Genomic DNA, 23,032 nt, shown 5'->3' on the forward strand with positions numbered 1-23,032 from the left:
TTTGTGTTATGCACAGGCAGGGTAATCTTTCCCTAGAGGGATGGGTCAAGACAGCGACCTGGTTCTTTCGATTCGGCGCAGAATCTTGGTGGGATCATGAGAAGAGATCCTTATTTGATGCGGATGCTATAGATTGGGATGTTTTCAAATTGTTATTTCAGACTAAACTAGAAAATAAGCCTGCGCTATGCTGCGGGAAATCAGTGTACTAATCGTAACTGGATGAGTAAGAAACACTTATCTGAATAAATTCAACATAATAATAAATGAACAAAGGGATATATAAGTGAATGAAGTTGATAAGATAAGTAACTTGTTTTTTATGTAGATTTAAGCAAGCTTATATGAAAAGGAATTGAACGTTTTTTATTTTAAAGATGTGGGGACAAAAAATGCTTTGTTTCTGTTATAAACAGTAGAAACAGAAGCAAAATGCAATTTACACATCTTTTTCCCTTGTAGTGAAGATAGGGAAATATATGTAACAGAGGAACAAAAATGATAGAAAGTGTTTTGTACTTGTTTAAGTAGGAAATTTGTGAAGGCAAAACGTTTAAAGCAACAAATAGAAGGGTTGTTTCTATAAGCCATATAAAAAACATAAGCAACATGCAGGTCACACATATTTTCTCCCTGTAGTAAAGGCGGAAAAATACATGTCCTACAGGTGAGCCATCTGTTTGAGCACTTAACAAAAAACATAAAAAGTGTTGTGCCTTTGTTCTAGTAGCGAAGTTTTTCAACCACAGATTTCAAACCAAAAAACATGCAGAACATTTTGTACGACTGGATGACGGAGATTCTGGTTGTTCATTTCTTCTTAGAGCAGACATCTTCCACACTACAGCAAAAAAATAGAAATAACATTCTAAGAAACGTTCTTACCATGGAAGCCATTTAGGTGTGTGGGTGGAAAACAAATTGTAGTTTACCTTTCTTTTGATTTTTTTGCCTGAGATTTTGTCTTGAGTGTGGCAATCGGCACTTTGTCGGTGGGTTCAATTTTGGGGACAACCAAATTGTGGAATTCACCAGCAATTCTAACAAAATTGGTTGTATCTGCTCGCTCGTTGTGAGGTTTCTTGCTGTGAATTAAGGGAAAATATATGAGGATAGATAGAAATGTGATAGTTATGGAAAACTGGGTGAAACAGTGGTGCAAAGAGATTGGTTGATAGTTTTTTATTAAATGCAAAACATACAACCAAGAGTAATCTTTACCTGTCAGATTTGTTGGCTTCATCAGTGAACAACACTCTCTTTGAGGTTTTTGTCGATTCAATTGGTTGGGGTCGTTGTTGTAGCAGCTGGGAAGGCGTTAACGGAGCAGGGGTTGTTTGGCTCATAACTTGTTTTCCTGCGGTGGTAGTCGCTGTTTGTGGCTTGATTGAGGCAATCGTTGGGTTGGAGAGGTCTTGGTCATGGAGTAGTCCATTAATGATGAAGTCCGTTTTGCCGAAGTCAGTGTTTTGATTTCCAAAATAGATTTGGAATTGTTTTGTCTCGCCGACCAAAGTTTTAAGAAGTGGTGGTAGGATGAAAGGATTGTCATAGCCGTCCTCTATCACCAAAGTATGGCAAGACACACGAAGCATCTTTTCAGCATGTCTTCCTATCATGAGGAAGTTGTGTTGATTCGTGCTATCTTCTACGATAAGGTCGATCTTAAACCTGTGCAAGAGGAGAATATCTTGTTGTTAGGCAATCATTACTATTAATACCAATCTTGTGAGCAATTTATAAAATGTAGTAGAACCATTGTAATATTGGGCATGCATGAAGAATATTGCCATAAAGATAGACAAATTATTTAGGTATAAATTCTTTTCATATATGAAGTATGATTCATGTATCATCAATATGCTTGTTTTGGGAACTTTAACGTTTCTTTGTTAAAATTAGGGAAAACTGTGCAGTTGTAGATTATCACAATCTTTGATAACAGCAACATTAGTTAAATTGTAATAGAGATGCAGACAACTCGAAAATTATTTGTATGTATGCATTGAGATTATGAATGAAAGATGAAGTGAGGCATAAGAGGGAATGTAAAAGTATATGTTGGTTCAAGAAACCGTTTTGTTTGTGTGTATAGCTGAGTGTGAATTCAAAAGATTGTAGATTGAACCTTGAAGTATAAAGATATATAGAAAGATATTGTTGAGATAACATAGGTATGAAAATGTTATTAGTTATGAATTTTATAGCGATAAGAAATGTAAAAATGACTTAACAACTGAATATAACGGAAAAATGTAAAATAGATGGAAAAGAATATTACCAAGGTTCGGGTAGTTTGTTTATCAAACCATGTTCATTGCATTCAAATGATTCAAACATTTTCTTTACGGTTTTGTGGCAAGATGGGCAAGACTTGTACCACCAACCCCTAGCCAAGTCGACGTCAACAATAGTTGCTTTGCATGTGAAACTTTCATTCTGTTATTGAATCAAAAGGTTTTCAAATGGTCAAAGATATTAAACCATCACCTCAGAAACATGGAGAATAAATTTATAGAGAAACAAAGCAAGAAGCAATTACGCAAGATGCATCACAAACTTTATGTTTTTAAAAAGTTATGATTTTTGTTAATAGGTTGGTGATGAAAGACTAACCTTGTGTAAAGCAGGATTAAGCAAAAGCAAATCGTCGATCGTTTTTGACTCAGCACCACCACCGGTAGGACGGCCTGCATGCATATCTGCTGAGGTAGGCAGGATCCGAACAGGTGATCTCAAATGCTCAAACCTATTTTGTAAATGTTTTGGGTGATAAAAATAAAATGAAGAAACATAAATGAGAAAAATATTAAAGAAGGGTTGTTGGTTTGCCTGAGTTTATATTCAGAGAGTTGTGGAATGTCTGGATTGAACACATAAACAGTTGCTCCTGTGCTTCCGAGAACAGGGTTTCCTAGACATAAAAGATAAGAATAAAGAAATTGAAACTTTTAAGAGCTAGATAAGGCATTTTGGGTTATCACCTCGGTATAGTTTTACTTTAAGGCTTGTCAAAGCAACAAATACAGGTGGCAACAATGTTTGTATTTCGCTGTCATCAAAAGTTGTGGCAGTCTCTCCCCATAAGGTGACTCTTATTGTTTCACCTCTGTAAGTAATTTAAAAGGTGATTATTTTTAATACTCCATGAATATTGTATCAAAGGTGTAAATTGTATTTAGAATTTAATGTACAAAGTTGTAACCTGATATTTTGCAAATTAAGATTTCTCTTCTTTGCAATTCTTGTGCGTTGGATGGTGATCTCTTCAGTTGGCTGCACAACCGTCAAGCAACCAAATACATCTACATGTGATATTTAGCATCGAGAGTGAGTGTGGATTGTAGGCAAGAAAAAAAGATCAATTGTTTTAGATTTTGAAGCAACGTTTAAAACTAACTTGGTTACCTGTAAGCTCAACATCTGTATCAATTTTGTTGTGAAGCTGCTCAAACTCGATGAAATTGAACCACTGCATTGGAATATCTTGGCTTGTTTTGCTAATAGGAACAATAACGGTTTTCCTATTCAATTCAAGGATGGCGGCATGAGGAACAATCTTGCTTGATGTCCTGTTGTGAATGACACGAAATTTGTTGATTTCGTATGCTTCACCAACCTTGAGGTGCTCCTTAAAAAACTGGATGTCTCGAGCGTTCATGGTTGCATGAACCGCATCCCCCTTTTAGGAAAAAAAAAAAAGAAAAAAGAAAAAGGAGGCCAAAATACTAAATGAGTGGGAGAACATTTAATGTTGATGGTGTAGGAAGCATGTAAGTAGTTAGTGTAGCATAGTTGTGGCTATAGATATATTATGTAAGATCATATGGAAGATAATAGTGAACATTGTTTTAAAGTTAAAATTGCCGGCAATTGAAGCAACGTTGTAAAAACACAAATTTGTTTTCATTTGTACAGATGTAATAACAAAGATAATAAAGTAAGGAAAAGAAAATCTGTTGTCGAGCTGCATGAATTTGTTAGATCTGTCATAAAAATGAATGTTGAGGCCTAACATCGTAGATAGCAGAACAATTTATGAAACAAATATTAATTATTTTAAATGATGTATAATTGAGTAGTGAAATTAATAGATAATTTAGTTTACGAACTTTAGAATAAGGTTGATGATATAAGCGTGTTCAACTAATCGTCTACATATTGCGATAAAAAAAAATGAGCATTTGACAAAAAGTAAAAGGGCGTAAAAATCTTACTTGTTTATCAACAAAGACAGCATCAAAACTTGTAGGTTGAGGAACATCTCCTATGCTGTTTGTTATCCACATCCTGCAAACCCTGATTTGCAGTTTGTTTCCTAGTTCATACGCCTTTAGCAAACGAATTGGCATGAACTCCATCAATCTACAATAATGAAATTTAAGAAGTAAATCAAATTAAACATTAAATAAGGTGATTTATCAAATATATGGTGGATGTATGTTTACAAAAATAAGCAAAGGACAAAATGTCAAGCTGAAAGTGTACCTTCATGTAAATGTTTCAAAACATCTTTATAAACTATGTTTTTTGTATAACCGTAAGGCATGTCACTATTGTGAGTAATAACAATTTTGAGACCCTTTTTTGAGGTCACCCTGGATAGCGCGACATATAGTTGGCCATGAGAAAAAACTGTTTGTGATAGAAATAGGCCAACAAATTTCAAGGATTGTCCTGATCTGTTGAAACAACTGATACGATTGCTGACTTCATTTTGAGTGTCATAAATGTACAGTTATGCAAATTTAGGATCGTTGCCTTCCGGAGGCAACAAAGAACCCATCAAATGATGTACTTGACCATTTATTTTAAAAACATATGGACCTCGACCCTTGTTGATCGATCCATCAACTTTGGCCCCCATTGAAGTTAACGCCATCATTGAATTATATGATCTAATATTTTTTTTGAACTGCAAAAAACTTTGAGAATTTGTGGGGTTTAACAAATGATCCAAAAAAGCGGGAGTGGGTTTAGGACGTGGGAATTGCACTTTTTGGGTCATGCAACACGCAGTAAACTGCAGGGTAGAAATAGAAGAAGGACGCTCATGATTTTTTTTTGTCTGTTCTGCAGACCAAAATAGAGCACTGCAATACTGACATTGGTAATTTCTTAATCCAAAATCAACGTATTCTGGATCAATCCCTATAAAAAGAAAGAGTAATAGAAGCTACATCAAACAAATTGATTGAAGTTAATTAACAGAGGAAAGTCAAATTTTGCAATCCGTAAGGAAATACAAAAAGTTATATTGAAAGAGTGCATACGCTTTCTTTTTTTCTGATAGGTGGCCTGCCCAATAATGAGCGGGTTTGTAACAGAATGAATACTTGGAGTATTTCTGGCCAACAGAGAGTGCACAGTGGCACGATCAGCGATAAGAAGAGGTACAGAAAGTTGATGAGAACTCATTCCAGCTGCCAAATGTGACGTAAAAACACCACCAACAGGAGTATTTTGTTCAAAACTTGGTGCAAATGTTTGGAGACTGTTGTTTCCTTTGTTTGAGAATACTAAAGAGGTTGAAGTATTGTTGTATTCATCATCATAAACGGTGGGAACATCTTGCAACACCATATCATTGAGATTAACAATCTCAGTAGATGTAGGCAAATCGGTGCGTTGAGTTCTAGTGGCCTTCTTAGATACCCCTATTCTGCTATGCTTGGATACCCTTATTCTGCTAGACATAATTCTACATAAACGGAAAAAACCAAACGGCAGTTGTTTACTTTCTAATAAAAGTAATGTGATGGTGAACAACTATGTTAACCATATGAAATAAGCGGTAAACCATAGCCCATTAAAGCAAGAGGTCTTCAAAATCGCAACCACTTGTGAACATAATAGTAAAAAGAGTGGAAAATGAACAAATTAAGTGAACGACAATTGCTAAAAAATTGTGATAAATGAAACCAGCACAAATATTGAATAACGATGTTATTATGATCTAAAAAAAAACATGCATCAACAATTGGACATGAAAATCGAGAAAAAGTAAAAGCAAATAAAAAAGGTGAAGCTTCTTAAAAGTGATAGAAATCTATCCGTTATATAGACGAAAGCGTAGACGTGTATGAATGCCACCAAAAAAGAATAAAGGACTGTAACAATAAAAACAGAACCTACACGAAGAGAAAGACAAAATATAAAAATATATTTAATTAGAGAGAAGTCAAAAATAGAACAAATATCAAACTATAAAAACTAATGCACAACTCAACAACATTAATATTGCAAGACATGCATTCATAAAATTTACAAAAAGGAAAAAATTATTTAGGTTTGATTTACTTAACACCAATAGATTATGCAAGATGTAAAGTGTAAGGCCTTAATTTCAAACATTAACAACATACATAGAAAACAATTGTCATGCATCCTAAAGGATATGCATTATTAGAGAGTCGGAGGATTAAAGTTTGCATTCAATTTATGTTTGATTTCGTAGATGCTTCAAAACAGTTTCATTAAATATGTTTAGAGATTTATAGAAACCCATGATGCGATTTCATCGTTCCTGTCCACAAAGCGCCTTTAGATCGGACTCTTATTAAACGTTTAGTTTGATATATATTAATAATGATAGAAATAGTCTCAGATGTTTTGAGTTTAAGCACCACCACATAAACATGTGAACACATCCATAAGTCGAGTGGAACAAATTCATTTATAAGGAAAACAAAAAATGAAAACAATCATGAAAATCTGTAAGAGTGGAATAAATGGATTTATGTCAGTGCAAGGTGAGTAAGCATATTAAACATTTTATCATGGTAGTAATTCAAGTTGAAATTCCGCTAAAAAATGATCAACCTTTTTTTAACCATAGTTGAAGATCCTAAAAATGTAAACCCCCAATTTATATTTTAAATTGACACCCTTGAGTAGAATCAAATTCAACTTTATGAATCACATTTGTTGTAGTTAAAAAGTATTAAGTTGAGTAGTTACTAAAGACAAAACATTTAAATTTACTACAAAGGAATAGTCAGGTGACCATTGTCATCATTTTTTATGACTATCAACACAACTACGAAACCATGAGTATCAATCTTGACATGCATTCAAACGTCACCATCTTTAAACCCACCTTTTTCACACCGTACGTACCTTTTGTATTTTAAATTGTTGCATTTTTTACTTGATATCCATGACTTCCATATTGAAATAATTACATAGTAACCGAAAGTAACAATATAAATCTGTCGCTCACTTCTTCCCCACTTGAAAAACAAACCGAAAACCCACATTAATTAACATAGTTTTTAACAATTTAGATATGGCTGCAAAAACAAAACTTACAAAGCCAAAGATCCACACAAATATATTTTTTGGAGAAACGAATTAAAAATTGTTGAGGAACTAACTAAAATTTGAAGAGTTTAAAAAGAGAATAGAATTGATATAAATACCAACTAAAGTTGGAATTTTAAAACAAATTCTCTCAATTTCGCCATGAGAGCACATAACGAAATAAACATTTTGTTTATGAGAACGGCATGTTCACCAAGAATTCCAAAACATAAATATAACAACTGTCTTAAAAGTTTATACCTAACAAAGAAGCATGAGTCAAATGATATTATTTACAACAACAAAAATGCAAAAAATATATAAGCAAAGAATCATAATCCCAGATCGATTAGGTTTGTTAGGCAAAAATAATTAATTCGCGAGATAGGAGTGTAACAAAGAGGTGCAAAAATGAGTAATGCCAATAGTTTATTATAAAAACGGTAAAAAGGTTAATTGTTTACATAATTGGCATCATGACCCAACAAAAAAGAATTACACAGCCTTTATCTTATCTAACTATTGTTCTGTCTTTATACAGTTAAAGCCCAAAAAGCCCTTACAGTGGAGGAAAGGAAGAGCAAAAAAATTAGAATCTTCTTGCAGCAACCAAACGTGCAGATACCACTGAGAAACCTTTTTAAACAAAAGCTAAACCGCTTCATCCAACGGAACTTGTTCTTTTGGTGAATTACTACGATTTTCAGGTGGATAGATAGTGTGGACCACCAATTTGTTTCGGTTTGGGCCCTTACCATAAACACGCAAACCGAACCTTGTTTTCTCTATTTTGACTGATTTCTTTGTATTGGGTCCTGGGGCAGTATCGGAATATTTCTTTATCGTTCCTTCATTCTTTTCATCGTGTCGAGCCTTAATCAGTTCCCTTAAATTTTTTACCAAAACGCCTCCTAGAATTTGTTGTTCGCTTCGATCAATGTCTTTCACCATTTTATTAACCCTGAATGACAAATTAAATAGAACGTTAATATTTATGTATTTTAGAAAGAAAAATCTAGTTAGCTTGTAGGTCTTAAAATAACATTGTAAAAGATTTTTAAAACTCAAACATAGAAGCTATGAGTTTTTTGGATATAAGTTAGGTTTATTCGGAGAGAGTAGTTATTAACAGCACTCATTAAAGTACTTTGGGAGGGATGAGAGGGTTGACTCTTAGGAAAACCTAACGAAAACACCAACCAAAGTAACTAATGTCTAAAGAATGGTTTGGAAAATTGAAAACGCAACAAAGAAAGAAAGCAATTGACAAAAAAAACATATAAAATGGCCAACAACATTCGACTAAGAATTAGGAACACCTGGTTAAAGCAAAATCACAAATGACATCAATGCACCTTTGAACAATAATAGAATGGTTGAGACTAAATTAAAACCAACAAAAACAAAGAAACCAATGAACTCGAGAAGCATCAAAGGATCACAGAGATAACCAAGAATGAGAAACAAAGCAGAGAGCAAACGAATGACATAAGCTGATAAAACGAAACAATCGATTGAAAAATTATAAATCTGCATTAACTCAAACGGAAAGCATGGGGAAACAATGCATCTTAGTTTAGGTGACATACCAAAGCCTTGATTCAAATGCAATAGGTCCGAACCCCTAGATCAAAGGCAGCAAGAAGAGCAGATCACGACGTTGTAATGAGACTTTGATCTAAACCACAACAAATCAGTGAGATTGAAAGTCAAAATTCAAGCGCAAACAAATGGACACAGGAAAAGTAACTCAATCTGCGACAATGCAATGGACTCTACCTGTGAGAGTTCAACAGACTTAATCTAGGACAAATTTACATTTCACGAAAGAAAAGTTGCTAACAACGGGAATGCATCATCTGTCACCATATTAATTTAAAGGCCTAAAGCAAGCATGAGGTATCCGAGTCGGTTCTGAATTAGTATAGGGGTTAGAGTGTGAGAACGTTGGTTTCAGAAGGAATAGGTTAAATAGAGCAAATAATGGTTCACTGTGGAGTACGGTTGGTGAAAATTATGGGGTAGCAGATGATTTTAGTAGTTGAAGTAAAAGCAAGGAGGGATACATCATTTCCAGCAAAAGCATATAGCAATGACAGACTACCAAAAGTATATAAATGATATAATCTAGGTTAGAATCGTTGGACCAAAAGCATATGGTAATGACACACTACCAAAAGTATATATACATACATACATTATATATATATATGTAGGACGATTACTAAATAAGAAAACAATTCCATCCCTTTCAAATCTTAAATGTATATATAAGCATTCGTCAAACTTCAATGGATGCTTAGTTATCTCAGCCTTGACATTAATGAACAGATACAGATACGCACACTAAATAGAAAGAAACTCAGTTCCAATGTAAGCTCAAATGATAAAAAATTGAATTATATATTTAAAATCTAACCATCAAAGCTTCACAAATATAAATTAAAAAAGGTAGATAGCTAAATAGGCTTTGAACAAAAATGATGGCGCATAATCATATACCTCAAAACAGGATGGAACCAACTTCTTCCTTGAATGATCCAAATTTATAAAATCTGCAAACAATGTAAATCCGTTAGCAACTTAGAGACTTTCAAATTTAAAGAGCAAATCTAAAGAAATTGTAGCTAAATGACCAAAGACAGACCAAAAAACAAAGGAAATTTACAAATATGATGAATTACAAAACATACCTACTGAAAAAGGTCACATTTGTAAAGACTGGAAGTTTTTGCATGTAATCCCGTCTTAATCACTAACATTAGCTCTTGTAATTACTCAAGCTATTATTCATCTATTTCATTGCTAACCCAAGCCCTAAAGGTGGAACCATCTAAAATCAATACTTCAAGAGCTAAAAAGCAAGCATCAGTCTTCCTAAATTTTGATGCTTAAGATATATATTTAGTAATGGACTGATCCTTTTATGAGCGTGTTGATTTACTAAACTTCTATGGTAATAAATTTGGCTTTAAGTTTACTCATGCCACAACCCAGGTAACTACTGCTTTCTATTTTGTCGACCCTTTTCAACTTGATATACACCCTCTCCTTTCTCCGCTCTCCCTTATTTATGATTTTAAATCTTGAGTTATGCACCCATCATACCTTGGATGCCTTGGGTTAAGATATTTAAATTTTAATCTTTATGGTACTTTAGGTATGCACTGGTGCAAAAGGTGAACAGCAATCAAAACTGGCAGCGAGGAAGGTATTTGTTAAATGTTCACAGATTGGTACTAACATAGCTAAAAAGATAGTGATATATGTGAGTTTTCGTAAGTTTTGACTTGATTTTAGGCATTTTAAGTCTGGGGCAGAGTGATAGTGGGTAAGAATCAACTAAACATAAAGGAGAATCAAAAGTATTAAACACAAAATATTACATGGCAATGAGAATATATAAACACACACAAAATATTACCTTCCAAAACATTCACCTCTCAGAAAGACCTTGAAATCCCCACAAAGTTGTCCAATTTCCACCAGAATCCAGCTTCTTACAGTGTTAGATTTCTTCTAGGTAAACCACACAAACCAAAACACCAATCAAATGAAGTAGCTTTAAACATAGGCAACTTATGAGTTCTTATCAGATAAAATAATCGAAACAGAGAAACGGGCAACTATATTACTCGGCAAAGATATATTGCTCAGCAAAAATAAATAGAGTAGATAACTTATTTGCGCTGAATTCCCAAGTGCTATTAAACTATCAATGATCAGAAGATAGCTAATGGTGAAAAAGAAGCCTAACTTATCTGAAACGAAATGAAAGGCTATACCGAAATGAAAGCCTACCAGGTGCAAATAGAAACAAACTATATAGTTGGACTTGTACATGGTTAGATCCTTGGTGTCCAGGAATTATGCTATAAGGCAGACTAATCAAATGATTACGCTTACAACTATAATGTTGTTTCAATTTTTAAAAACTGCTAACTAATTGAAAAACCACACCATGTAGAGAACCAGTGGAGATTAGAATAACTAAGAAATACTATAGAGGCAAATGAACAGCCATTAATATAATTTTTTTTTCTCAGCATGGCAACAACAATCAGAAAAAGAAAAGGAGAAAATCTATGGGATAAATTTAAAGTCTATTTGAAAAGTTCTATATATTTGTTTGTCAAACTCAGTGATCAAACTGCACAGTCATGAGTTCCAAAAAGAAATACTAAAGAGGCAAATGAACAGCCATTAATAGAATTTTTTTCTCAGCATGGCAACAACAATCAGAAAAAGAAAAGGAGAAAATCTATGGGATAAATTTAAAGTCTATTTGAAAAGTTCTATATATTTGTTTGTCAAACTCAGTGATCAAAGTGCACACTCATGAGTTCCAAAAAGAAAATAAAACGAAGAATTGAAATCATTGACAATTTCAAGCAATATAGCAGCTATTATTAAGATCCAAACGAAATCTAGAAAGTATGGGGAAATAGTATAAGTAACTAAAACTCTTGAGGGTTTTAGCTGTACTTCCACCCTTGAAATAGATTTAGCAAGCACTGTAAATTGACAAAAACATTGAAATTGAAATGCACAGAGGCAAAGGAAATTTAAAAAACCTTAAACCAAATGACAGCCTGGAAATGGAAGCAAATGTGAACTGTTTTTAATCATTCAGGTTCAAATGATTGGCAGAAGAAAGGGCCATTCTTTGAATCAACAGGATATAAAACAGAACATAATTTAGGTGTTCAAATCACCCAAACTGAGAAAAACAAATTACGAAACGAAATTGACAAAAATAATTAAATTGAATGTACAGAACAAAACAAATTGAGAAAAACACTTAAATTTCTTTATGCACAGAAGCAAAGGCAAGTACAAAACCTTAAACCAAATCACAGCCTGCAAATGTTAGAGCTTCAAAGCATAGACATACTCTAAATGTAATCTAATTAAAGCTAATCAAATGAAATTAAAGCTAAGTAAAACAAATAAGAACTTGGAAATAGAAAAGCAGCATAATAAATAATGAAAAAGCTAAGATTGAAGTTGGATTCATCCTTTACCAAATAAATGTAAAAATGTTTAAAAATTGTTGAATCTTAGGATTATCTTTCATGACACAGAACTTCGGAAACAAAATTGATCACTTTCTCATTCTGAGAGCATTTCAATGGCCACATTACATCATTGTAAACATATACAAAATATTATTTGTCATTGGGTCAGGTAGGTTGGAGAAAAGTTATGATGGATGCATGGTTTTATAAAATAAAAATAATAAAATCACAGATAATGGAAGCAGGGAGCAATAATCGACAAATTGGTTATTGTTGCTTTCATGGACATTCGTACATAATATATATATATATATATATATATATATATATATATATATATATATATATGATTGCATATATATTCATTAATAGTGATTCCACAAATCCAAACAAAAATCCAAGCAAAGAACGCAGCCTGTTTCTCTCGCCCTTTTTTTTCTCTGTCTTCCGCCCCCTTCTGTCTTGCTTCTTCCCGCGCCCCCCCCAAACCCCAAGTAATTAAGGATAATTTAAATAATCATATAATTAATCCAAATTCTCAACTGTACACACAAACGATGTACTTATTCATTAAGACAAACCGTACACACTAAGAATACACAACATACCACACAGAAGCCACAAATCAAATAAGTATACATTCAAAATAAGATTGTCATAATGAGAAAAACGGATGACAACTAAAATTAGCACAAAGCAAATGAGGTGTACAACCCTCCAACTTTCTAAATTGACTAAGTCAAAAAAGTTTGTAGCAGAACATGGAGAAAGGATGGAACAAAGAGATCCATTGTGGTGATGTAATAGTCTGTGATGCATAGTAAGTCGAGTTAAATGAAAAAATATCATTTCTATAAACAACAAATAGACATCTAAACTTGCTGTCCATACTGGTTGTTAGAAAGTTTCAAACACAGTATAGAGATTTGTATTATAATTTTGTTTGTATAAAACTTAACAAAACTTAACAAAATTTTAAAATGGATAGACAAACACCTCAGTAATGGTTGATTTGGTGGCTGCTGTGTGAATGAAAGGTTTGATCTGTATGCTTGTGTTGGATCTGCATGCATATGAAGAAAAAAAATTAAAAAGTGCATCACACAAATACAGAAGCAACCAAGAAATGGAAAAACAACCTACCAACATAGAGATATTCGAATGATGTGAAATGGAAAAAGACCTTGAAGGTGATTTGGTGAGAAGCAATTAGTGGGAAAGTATGAAGAAACACACAATGAGCACAGTGCAACCCCTTTATTTATAAAGACAGAAATCTGACCTTAATAGTGAACTGAACAGTTAACTAAACAGCCTAAACTCCCAAATTTAAAAACAATAAACTTAAAAAGGAGTTTTCATTTTGTTTACCTATAAGCAAAGGGAACAAAAATATCTGAAAAACAGAAATACGAAGACAGTGTAGTCCCTTAATTCACAATGGCTAAGAGCAAACTCAAATAGTTAACTAAACAATTTAAAAATATCTATGACACCTTTAATGAAGCTTGCTGACCATGTGCAATGGAGCACCACAAATTTATCTACATTATGATTGTTAGGAGAACGGATTAGGTTGTAGGAAAATATGTGGACATACAGCTAACCCTAGAGGTGATCTAAACAACCTAGAAAAGACTAAGGGCAAACCCTAATAGTTAAGTAAACAATATAAAATATCTATGATAGCATTAATGATAGAAAAAATATCTATGACAATTTTAATAAATGGAATGGCTAATCAAACAGTAAACAACAATTAAAAACAATAAACTGAAAAAGAGTTAACCCTAAGGTGAGCTAAACAATCTGCAAAGATCTATGACAATTTTAATTAAGGAACAAAAAAATTGTAACAATTCTAAAACAGAAAAAGGATCAATCAGACAAAAATTAATCAAGAAACAAACAAATTAAAGCAGTGGAAGACCCTAATTCACAAAAACCGAGACATAATCCTAGCACCCAACTCAAAAATTTATAAACATCCATTACAATTTGAATGAAAGAACAAAATATAAATGATATGGTGCCCCTTTAAAATATGACATAACGATTGCACATTCCACCATAACACCAAATAAATATACCTCAAAAGCCAAGGGGTGAAGTGCTCTGCCCAACGATCCAAGTTGCTGAAATACGAACTTCGGGATTGAAAGAAAAATGACATGGTCAATAAATTTAATAAATTTAGGGATTAGTATTCTAAATGACCCCTCCACTTCTTTTCACTGGTGAACATGAAAGTACATTATTTGACTAACCATTGTAGTGTTTTTAGCCTATTGAGGATGAGATTCTTTATGGGAAATTACTTATCACATTGACATATTTTGCCTCAGAAAAGAAGACAAAGGATAAGCACAAAAGTAAACATCACAAAGGCAATTGCCTCTCTGTAAGCTTTCTATTCGCCAATCATGAATAAATATTTGGTGTTTGAAGTACTCTCATCTGTGAACTATATATAATATGGATTTTATATGTACCTATAAATCCTTACAGAAATAAAAAAGACAAAGGGTCAAACTTCTTGCAACAATTCTTTACAAAAAAAAATGTTACATTTAATGTTATAAGCGCTTGAAATATGTTAGCAGAAGTCCTCCATACTTTGAGTAATTCACCTCCTCTGAGTTACTGAAGAAGTGAGGCAATCACATAATGTTAGGCTAAATTTTGCAGAGATTCTCTAAAGTCACAAAAATTTTGATTTCTATTATTTAGACCTCTTTGTTATTATTGGTAGTCTGTTTTAGCTTCGGATGAAAGAGCATCGAAAGTTTATATTGTTTAATGGAATATACAGAAAATATAGGAACTGAGAGAGCGGCAACGGATAGTTTCCATGGATACCTACCAGAACTTGAATCAATGGTAACGTATAAATTCTATGGATTTCGTGCCTATTTTAATCTTCGGTAACGAAATTAGCATTTAAGTTGAATAATTCGTACTCTTTTGATATTGGAAATTAGACTTTGATTTCTCAGTCCTATGCTTCTTGATCATCCATGATTTAATTATGATAGGCATGAAACTAAAATGAGGTTCAAGCGTGCATTATTTATGATGATGATGTACAATCACAGTGAGCCCACAACGGATTTAATTAAAATAGATATCTCTCATGCTTTATTATGGTGCTTTACTAATCATGTTTAATTGCCTTTGGACTTGAGCAAGTTATCTATAAAGAAATAAAAAAGCATAAAAAAGCTGAGCCTTTGATTCACAGGGTTTCTTCAAAGGCATAAAAAATTAAATCTATTTCTAACAACAACAACCATAAAAAAAGCTATCCCTGTGAATCAAACCAAACAGAAAATAACATATATAAACATATTTGTTAGGAAACGACAGGGTGAGGACAAAAACAAATAATAGGGTAATGAAAAAAAAGGGGCAAAATGCATACAGTTTGATTTCAGCAGAGAAGCTATGAGACCGAAAGACCAACAGAACATGAAGAAAAAGAGAAATGAGGAGGAAGTGGTTTTATCAGGCAGTGAAGAATGCAGCACAAAATATCTGTTTTTCTGTTCCAATTTAATAATTAAAAAACAAATCTTTCAATCCTATCTAAAAGTTGAATAACCGAACCAGAAGCAGAACCAGATAGAAAACAAAGCAGGAAAAAAAACAGGTTTCTAAGCAGGTTCAAACCAGAAACAGTGAAATAAGGGAAAAAATCGGTTCAAAAGGGACACTTAGCTTTGAAAGGAATTGAAGCTGCCAGCTGGGAGAGATCCTCATCAATGCTTGCAGAGATAGCTTCCAGCTGGAACAAAATCTCTGAATCCAACCCTAGGTTTAGGCGTCCCTTCATGCCTCACCGATTCTCTAAGCATATCTTACCGAGAAAAACAAAACCCAAATTCCGGGCAGCCCTACTTATTGCTTTGTTCATCCTACCCCTCCCTTTCTCCTCCAATTTTTCCTTCCAGGAGTCCTCCTCTCTCTTCTCTTCTCTCTTCTCTCTGGCATCGCGCAACCCCTGCTTTTCTCTCTGCCATCCAATGGCTGCCCGTGTCGGCCATCCATCCAAAGAATACAACCACAAACAAAAGCCACCAAGTCACAGCCCAAACCCCAAAAGGCCATCCAACTAAACCTGAAAAAATAAAAGCCCATGCCAAATGCTAAGAATAATGGCATGTTCGTAAATAGAGTGAAATGTGGTGCAAAACACTGTTCATTGGTACAGTGCAATTGAAAAGCCTTCTTTAGACTAAAGTAATTTGTTCCTCTTGAGTATTTGGATAATAAGAAAAATAAGTTCACAGGCTTGAGGCAGGGCAATATGTCAGCCACTGAGTATCATCGAAGGTTCACAGACTTATTTCGTTATTGCCCTGAGACTGCTGCTAATCACCAGAAGATGCTTCGTTTGTTTAAGAGGGGAACTTGCAAGAAATGGCGTATTATAGCAACCTTTACTCCCTGTGCTATTTACCAAGAGTTCTTCGAGGTCTTGCTTCGAATTGAAGATTAGGAGAATGCTCCTGACGATGAGGATGAAGATGTTGGCGGGAATGTCCAGAGGTACAATAATAGGGGGCGATTGTCACTTGGCCCGAGAAGGGCTTAGAATTTTAAAATGAGTGGAAACAGCTCTAGACCTCGAGCAAGGGTTCTAACTCTTGTACACCTTAGAGAGGAGGCAGGTCCGCTGGTGGTTCTCATTTTTAGAATCAAGGAAACTTCAGCAGTTCAGGTGTTTAAGTTTGTCGCAGGTGTAACACCCGTCATTATGACGAGTGTAAGAGAGGAGGCAGAGGATGTTTCATTTGCGGACAAACAGGGCATATGGCTTATAATTGTCTTCAGAATCATAAGAATCAGCCTGCTAATCTACCACCTGCAGTCCCCCTACAGTAGCTTCCAGCACCTGGTACCGTCAGCAGTTAAGCCACGGTGGAGCTTTCCACTACCAAAGGGGCGTAGCCCCGAATCAGAGAGGACTATACCAGTATACACCTGAGGTTCCCTACTATCAAGGAGGCTATCAGCAGACTCAGTGAGGTTATCCATAATTTCAGGGAGATTATACGTCGTATCAAGGCGGCGGAGCACAGATGTATACTAAAAGGCAGTATCAGAACCTAGACGTGGCGTCTAGTAGCGAAGGTTTAGACAGACAGGCAAATCCACCCCAGCAGGGCCAAGGTAATCAAGGTCGAGGTAATCAGACTCAAGCAAACAGGGGTCGTGGAGGCAGACAGCAAGTTCAGGGAAGAGTTAACAACATCACCATTCAGGATGCTCAGGCGACTCCGGACTTGATCATGGGTACGTTGAATGTTCTAGGCCATTTTGCTAAAGTTTTAATTGATTCTAGTGCTACACATTCAGTTATTTCCTATAAGTTTGCTCAAACAACTCAACCGCATCCTACTTCACTTGACTATGAGTTGGAGTTCTCGATGCTTAGGGGTGAAATCTGTTTTGTTAGTTGGGAATATCAAGGATGTCCCATTCTTGTCAAAGATGTAGTCATGCTGGCTAATCTTGTTCCTTTGGATATCATTGACTTTGACATTATCTTAGGCATGGATTGGTTACACTGCAATCGTGCCAAGTTGGACTACTATGAGAAAGTTGTTACTTTTCATCGACCTACTGTCACGTTTATCGGTGAGCACGGTGGTCTAAAGCACTGAGTTATCATTGCCATGAGGGCAAGACGACTATTGAATAAAGGTTGTCAAGGTTACTTAGCATATGTTATGCTAGCGGAGGAGATTACTGCATCTGTGGAAGACGTCGGAGTAGTTAGGCACTTTCCTGAGGAATTACTTGGCTTACCCCCGGATCGTGAAGTGGAGTTCACCATCGATCTACTTCCAGGTCCTAATCCTATTTCTCTTACACCTTACCATATGGCTCCTGCAAAGTTAAGGGAACTTAAAACTTAGTTGCAAGAGCTAGTTGATAAGGGTTTCATTCAGCCAAGCACTTCCCCGTGGGGAGCTCCAGTTCTATTTGTAAGGAAGAAATATGGAACCTTGAGGTTATGCATCGATTACAAGCAGTTGAATCGGGCGACGATTAAAAATCGTTATCCGTTACCTCGTATTGATGACCTCTTTGATCAGCTCAAAGGTGCTTGTGTGTTCTCAAAGATTGATCTGAGGTCTAGTTACTACCAACTGAAGATCAGGAGCAACGACGTTCCGAAGACAGCTTTTAGAACTCGATACGGTCATTACAAGTTCCTAGTGATGTCATTTGGATTGACTAATGCACCAGCAACTTTTATGAACCTGATGAATCGAGTATTCCATCCATATCTCGACAAGTTCGTCATTATTTTCATATATGACATTTTGGTGTATTCGAAGAATGAAACTGATCATGCTAGACATCTGGGTTTGGTTCTAAAGACGCTAAGGGCAAATCGGTTGTATGCTAAGTTCAGCAAATGTCAGTTTTGGCTGGATCAAGTGTCATTTTAGGGCACGTGGTATCAGCTTAGGGTGTGCTTGTGGATCCTTAGAAAATATCAGCTGTGGAAAATTGGGAACAACCTCGGACAGTTACGGAAGTTCGAAGCTTTCTTGGTCTTCCTGGTTATTATCGACGCTTCGTGAAAGACTTTTCGACCATAGCACTACCTCTGATAAAATTGACTAGAAAAAACGTTCCTTTTGTGTGAAGTAGTGAGTGTGAGCAGAGTTTCCAGCAGTTGAAGTATCTTCTCACTCATGCACCTATCTTAGAACTTCCCGATGATGGTGGGAACTTCGAGATCTACAATGATGCGTCTCTAAATGGTCTTGGTTGTGTGTTAATGCAGCATGATAAAGTGATTGCTTATGTATCGCGACAGTTAAAATCCCATGAGAAGAACTATCCTACTCACGATTTCGAGTTGGCAGCGATCATCTTTGCTTTGAAAATCTGGAGGCAGTATCTTTATGGGGAAAAGTGTAAGATCTTCACTGATCATAAGAGCCTTAAGTACATCTTCAATCAGTCGAACCTCAATCTCTGGCAGCAGAGATAGGTAGAGTTGCTCAGTGATTATGACTGCACCATTGAGTATCACCCAGGTCGAGCCAATTCGGTAGCTGATGCTCTTAGTAGAAAGTCTCATGGCCAACTTAATGCTCTTTATGCTAGTCTCATTCCTTTTTTGACTGACCTAAGATCCACTGGAGTAGCATTGAAAGAGGGTTGTCGGATGGCCTTAATTGCCAGTTTTCAGGTCAGGCCGGTTCTGTTGGATCGTGTTCTCGAAGCCCAAAGGAACGATACAGAATCTCAAGAATTGATACAGGCAATGTCAGACGGGAAAAAGAATGACCTCTGGATTAGAGATACTGACGGAATGCTTATGCAAGGTGATCAGATGTATGTACCAAATGTTGAGGAACTGAAGAGAGACATTTTGGATGAAGCGTATATTTCTGCTTATGCAATGCATCCAGGGAGCATTAAGATGTATCATACCATCTGGCACTTCTACTATTGGTGAGGTATGAAAAGAGAAGTTACAGAGTATGTTAGTCGTTGTGCAATTTGCCAGCAGGTTAAGGCAGAAAGGAAAAAGCTGTTTGGATTGCTGCAACCACTCTGGATACCTCAGTGGAAATGGGAAAATATTACAATGGATTTCGTGTACAAGTTACCACGTACGCAAAATGGTTACGATGGTATTTGGGTGGTTGTTGATCGACTTACCAAATTAGCACACTTCATACCTGTTCGTGAGAATTACTCATTGAGTCAGTTGGCCGAACGGTTCATCTCTGAAGTGGTTAGGTACCACAGAGTTCCAGTTAGTATCATTTCTGACCGGGAACCCAGTTTTACTTCGAAGTTCTGGGTAGCTTTTCAGGAAGTTTTGGGATCGAGATTACTCTACAACACCGCCTATCATCCTCAAACTGATGGGCAGTCCGAGAGAACTATCCAGACTCTGGAAGATATGTTGAGATCGTCAGTTCTACAGTTTGAAGACGCTTGGCACAAGCGCTTACCATTGATAGAGTTCGCGTACAACAACAACTTCTATTCTAGTATTGATATGGCACCATTTTAATCCCCTGCTTAATGTAGACTTAAATAGGTTTTGGTGGCAATTACATTCCCTTTCCTAGAAGAATTTAAATTCCAACTTAAAGAGGGAATCTACAAAATTAAAGAGGTAATTTTCGCCTTTTTCGACAGCATTTGATCCTCATGTAGATTATTTCCCAAGAAAGAGGTAATTTTAGAACCTTCATTTCACTTCTATGGGTTGTTATTGATCCTTGGTTTGTGTTTTGGACGTGTAGTTTTACCCAGAAAACTCGAGAAGAAGGAGAACCTGCATTTTTCATTCCAGAACCGTGACCATCTAGTCACTTTCAAGCCATTTTTCTGGTTAACCTTGACCACAACTGGACTCCTACTAGGTACAAACTTGTTCTCTACATTCCTAACTTCAAAATGGCTTTTGAATCACTGAGTTTGGTTAAGTATCAAGTTAGAAATCAACTCTGGAAGTTGGGAAGAAAATTTCAATTTCTGGAAAATTTAAACCATGGTCATTTGGCTACTTTCAGGCCAAATTTCTGATTAACATAGACTATATTCGAACTTTCTGTGAATTGGGATCGGTACATCACATTCCTAGCTTTAATTTGGCTTTTGTAGAAGTGAATTTGGTTAATAATCGAGCTCCGGCGTGTGGTTGACACGTGTGTGTTCGTGTCGTCGAGTAGATGGATTTCATATATTTAAACCCTAGGTTTGAGCAAACTATGAGGGTTTTATTTAGGTTTCCGTTATGTGCTTTAATTAATGTTATTTTAGTTATTTCAAATATAGGGGAAACTTATCCCGAGGATTTTCGAGGCCAAGCTAGGCCCGAGAGCTACGACCTAGAGTGAATGGGTAGTTGTTTTATACCTATATATATTTATAGTCTCCATAAATGCGTATTTACTTCAGTTTTACGCCTATATTGCCTAGTATCATTATTGTGATATAAATTGTGATAAATGCTACTATATGGTTGTGATATTACTGTCATGGCATTCATACATATTTGTACATGCTCATCTTGCTGCACCCGGTGTTAGTACTCGCCCCAGGGCCAGGGCCAGTCCTTCATGTGTATGTTCACATCGCACCGTTCGCTCACCTTGGATCCAAGTTTAGGTGCCAATCTTGTCGGGTAAATTGCTTTAGGTAATCCGACTTGTATGTGATGTGCTTTTGCATCAGTCTTCATGTGATCGTAGTACTAGAGTGTATTGATTACACCCAGTCCTGTTCGTGTCAGAAACCATCTGTTCGAACTTGTGTGTTAGCTTAGATGGATGAGCACTTAGTTATACTTGATTATCACATGATTATTACTGTAGCATTCGATACATCATTACTTGGCATATTTCTGATTATTATACTGCTTTAATATTATCAAATTATCGTTGGTATACTTGAGTAGTATGTTTAAGGAAACTATACTTGTTTTACGACAAGGGGTTAGTATTTTCAAAGTTAAAGGTTTTCTTATAAGCATTGTTTTGCTGACCCACTCAACTTTGTTTTTCGCCCCTCCAGGACCTAGATAGCTGTACTCTCTGTGGCATTCGAGGAATCCCGGCAATTCTGACATTTCCTTTTGTTTTAGATGTACGAACTTATCACTATTATGTAATAAGTGTACTTTGGTTGCTTGACTACTCTTTTGTAGTCTAACTGTCTATTACGCTCTGAATAATTGTAGTAGATTTGTGACAGCCCGTCCCTGATTTTAAGAATTTTTAAAGTTTTAATAAAAGATTTTACAAAAGTGCCCTTTGAGGTACGTGCATTATTCGAGATTAATCGTTGTGTCGTGCCATCTAAGATTTGTTTTCTTGACATATCCTCAAAGTACTCGTCGTTACGGACGCGTGGGCGTAGACGGTTCGTTATTTGGAGTTATAACGAAAAAGATTTTAAAGTTTGAAGTTTGGGCATTATATAAATTTTATTATTAAAATTTGGATGGCCCAGATTAAAGGAAATTTGAAATGGATGGCTTGGATGTAAGGGAAATAAAAATAAAAATAAAAAGTGAAGGAAGGTTTTGTGTGTGGGTGTGTGCGTGTGAGGAAGGAGAAGAAGAAGAGATTGGGCAGAAACTGCCCAACTAGAAGAAGAGAGAGCCAGAGCTCCGGGAGAGAAAGGAGGGAGTCCAGCGAATCAGGAGAAGAGAGAGGGAGAATCTGACCAACCAGAGGAAGGAAAGGAGGAAATGAGAGAGGGCGAGAAGCGGAGGATAGAAGGGAGAAACGAGTTGGGAGAACCCGTGACCCGCCGGTGTTCTTCACCCATTTCCATCGAAATTTCATCATTTTTCCAGTGAGTTACATCAATCCATCACTTGGAAAACCCTCTATGATCTTCCCTCTTCCTATTACACCCCAAAAAATCAAGGAGTTTGGCCTTGAAATTTGATTAAAACCGTGCGGGGTGTGCGGTAGGTTAGTGCGAAAATTCTCCAAATCTTGAAACGTTTTCTTTCAATTTCTAACACCCATAGCATCCCCTTAGGACTTGGAACAAAGCCCAAGAAGTAGTAGAGGCGTTGGAACAAGTTTGGAGGTCGAATTGAAGCTCACCCAATTCTAGGGTCCGCACGGAATTTGATGAATTTGAAGTGTTTCCAGGCCAAATTGGCCTTGTCCACAGGTATGAAAGTTGCTCTACTCATTGAGATCTTCAATTCT

The 23,032-nt window shown here is 35.8% G+C and overlaps 2 protein-coding genes across 10 annotated transcripts; both read right to left on the reverse strand.

Annotated features, from left to right (window-relative positions):
- Positions 1 to 424: 424 nt before the first annotated feature.
- On the reverse strand, positions 425 to 5,740 carry LOC126608190 (uncharacterized). Its single transcript, XM_050276022.1, has 11 exons — positions 5,274 to 5,740; positions 4,218 to 4,365; positions 3,409 to 3,682; positions 3,206 to 3,305; positions 2,985 to 3,109; positions 2,833 to 2,914; positions 2,617 to 2,749; positions 2,282 to 2,439; positions 1,222 to 1,671; positions 933 to 1,085; positions 425 to 841 (listed from the first exon to the last, which is right to left on the reverse strand). Exons 2-11 carry the CDS (start codon positions 4,359 to 4,361, stop codon positions 811 to 813), a joined length of 1,650 nt encoding a protein of 549 aa, XP_050131979.1. The 5' UTR covers positions 4,362 to 4,365; positions 5,274 to 5,740; the 3' UTR covers positions 425 to 810.
- Positions 5,741 to 7,718: 1,978 nt separating this feature from the next.
- LOC126608199 (uncharacterized) lies at positions 7,719 to 16,558 on the reverse strand. Of its 9 annotated transcripts, none has more exons than XR_007617773.1 (6): positions 14,411 to 16,558; positions 13,317 to 13,383; positions 10,727 to 10,818; positions 9,805 to 9,857; positions 8,892 to 8,980; positions 7,719 to 8,263 (listed from the first exon to the last, which is right to left on the reverse strand). XR_007617773.1 is itself a non-coding variant. In XM_050276034.1 (6 exons), exons 1-6 carry the CDS (start codon positions 14,491 to 14,493, stop codon positions 7,954 to 7,956), a joined length of 624 nt encoding a protein of 207 aa, XP_050131991.1. In that variant the 5' UTR covers positions 14,494 to 16,558; the 3' UTR covers positions 7,719 to 7,953. The 9 variants fall into 9 exon arrangements, 2 of the variants coding, with proteins under 2 accessions (XP_050131991.1, XP_050131990.1); XR_007617778.1 differs by having other exon boundaries at positions 8,892 to 8,926; positions 10,727 to 10,821; XR_007617772.1 differs by having other exon boundaries at positions 10,727 to 10,821.
- Between the last annotated feature and the right edge of the window lie 6,474 nt (positions 16,559 to 23,032).

Source organism: Malus sylvestris, chromosome 16 (genome assembly GCF_916048215.2).
Source record: "Malus sylvestris chromosome 16, drMalSylv7.2, whole genome shotgun sequence".
NCBI lineage: Eukaryota > Viridiplantae > Streptophyta > Magnoliopsida > Rosales > Rosaceae > Malus > Malus sylvestris.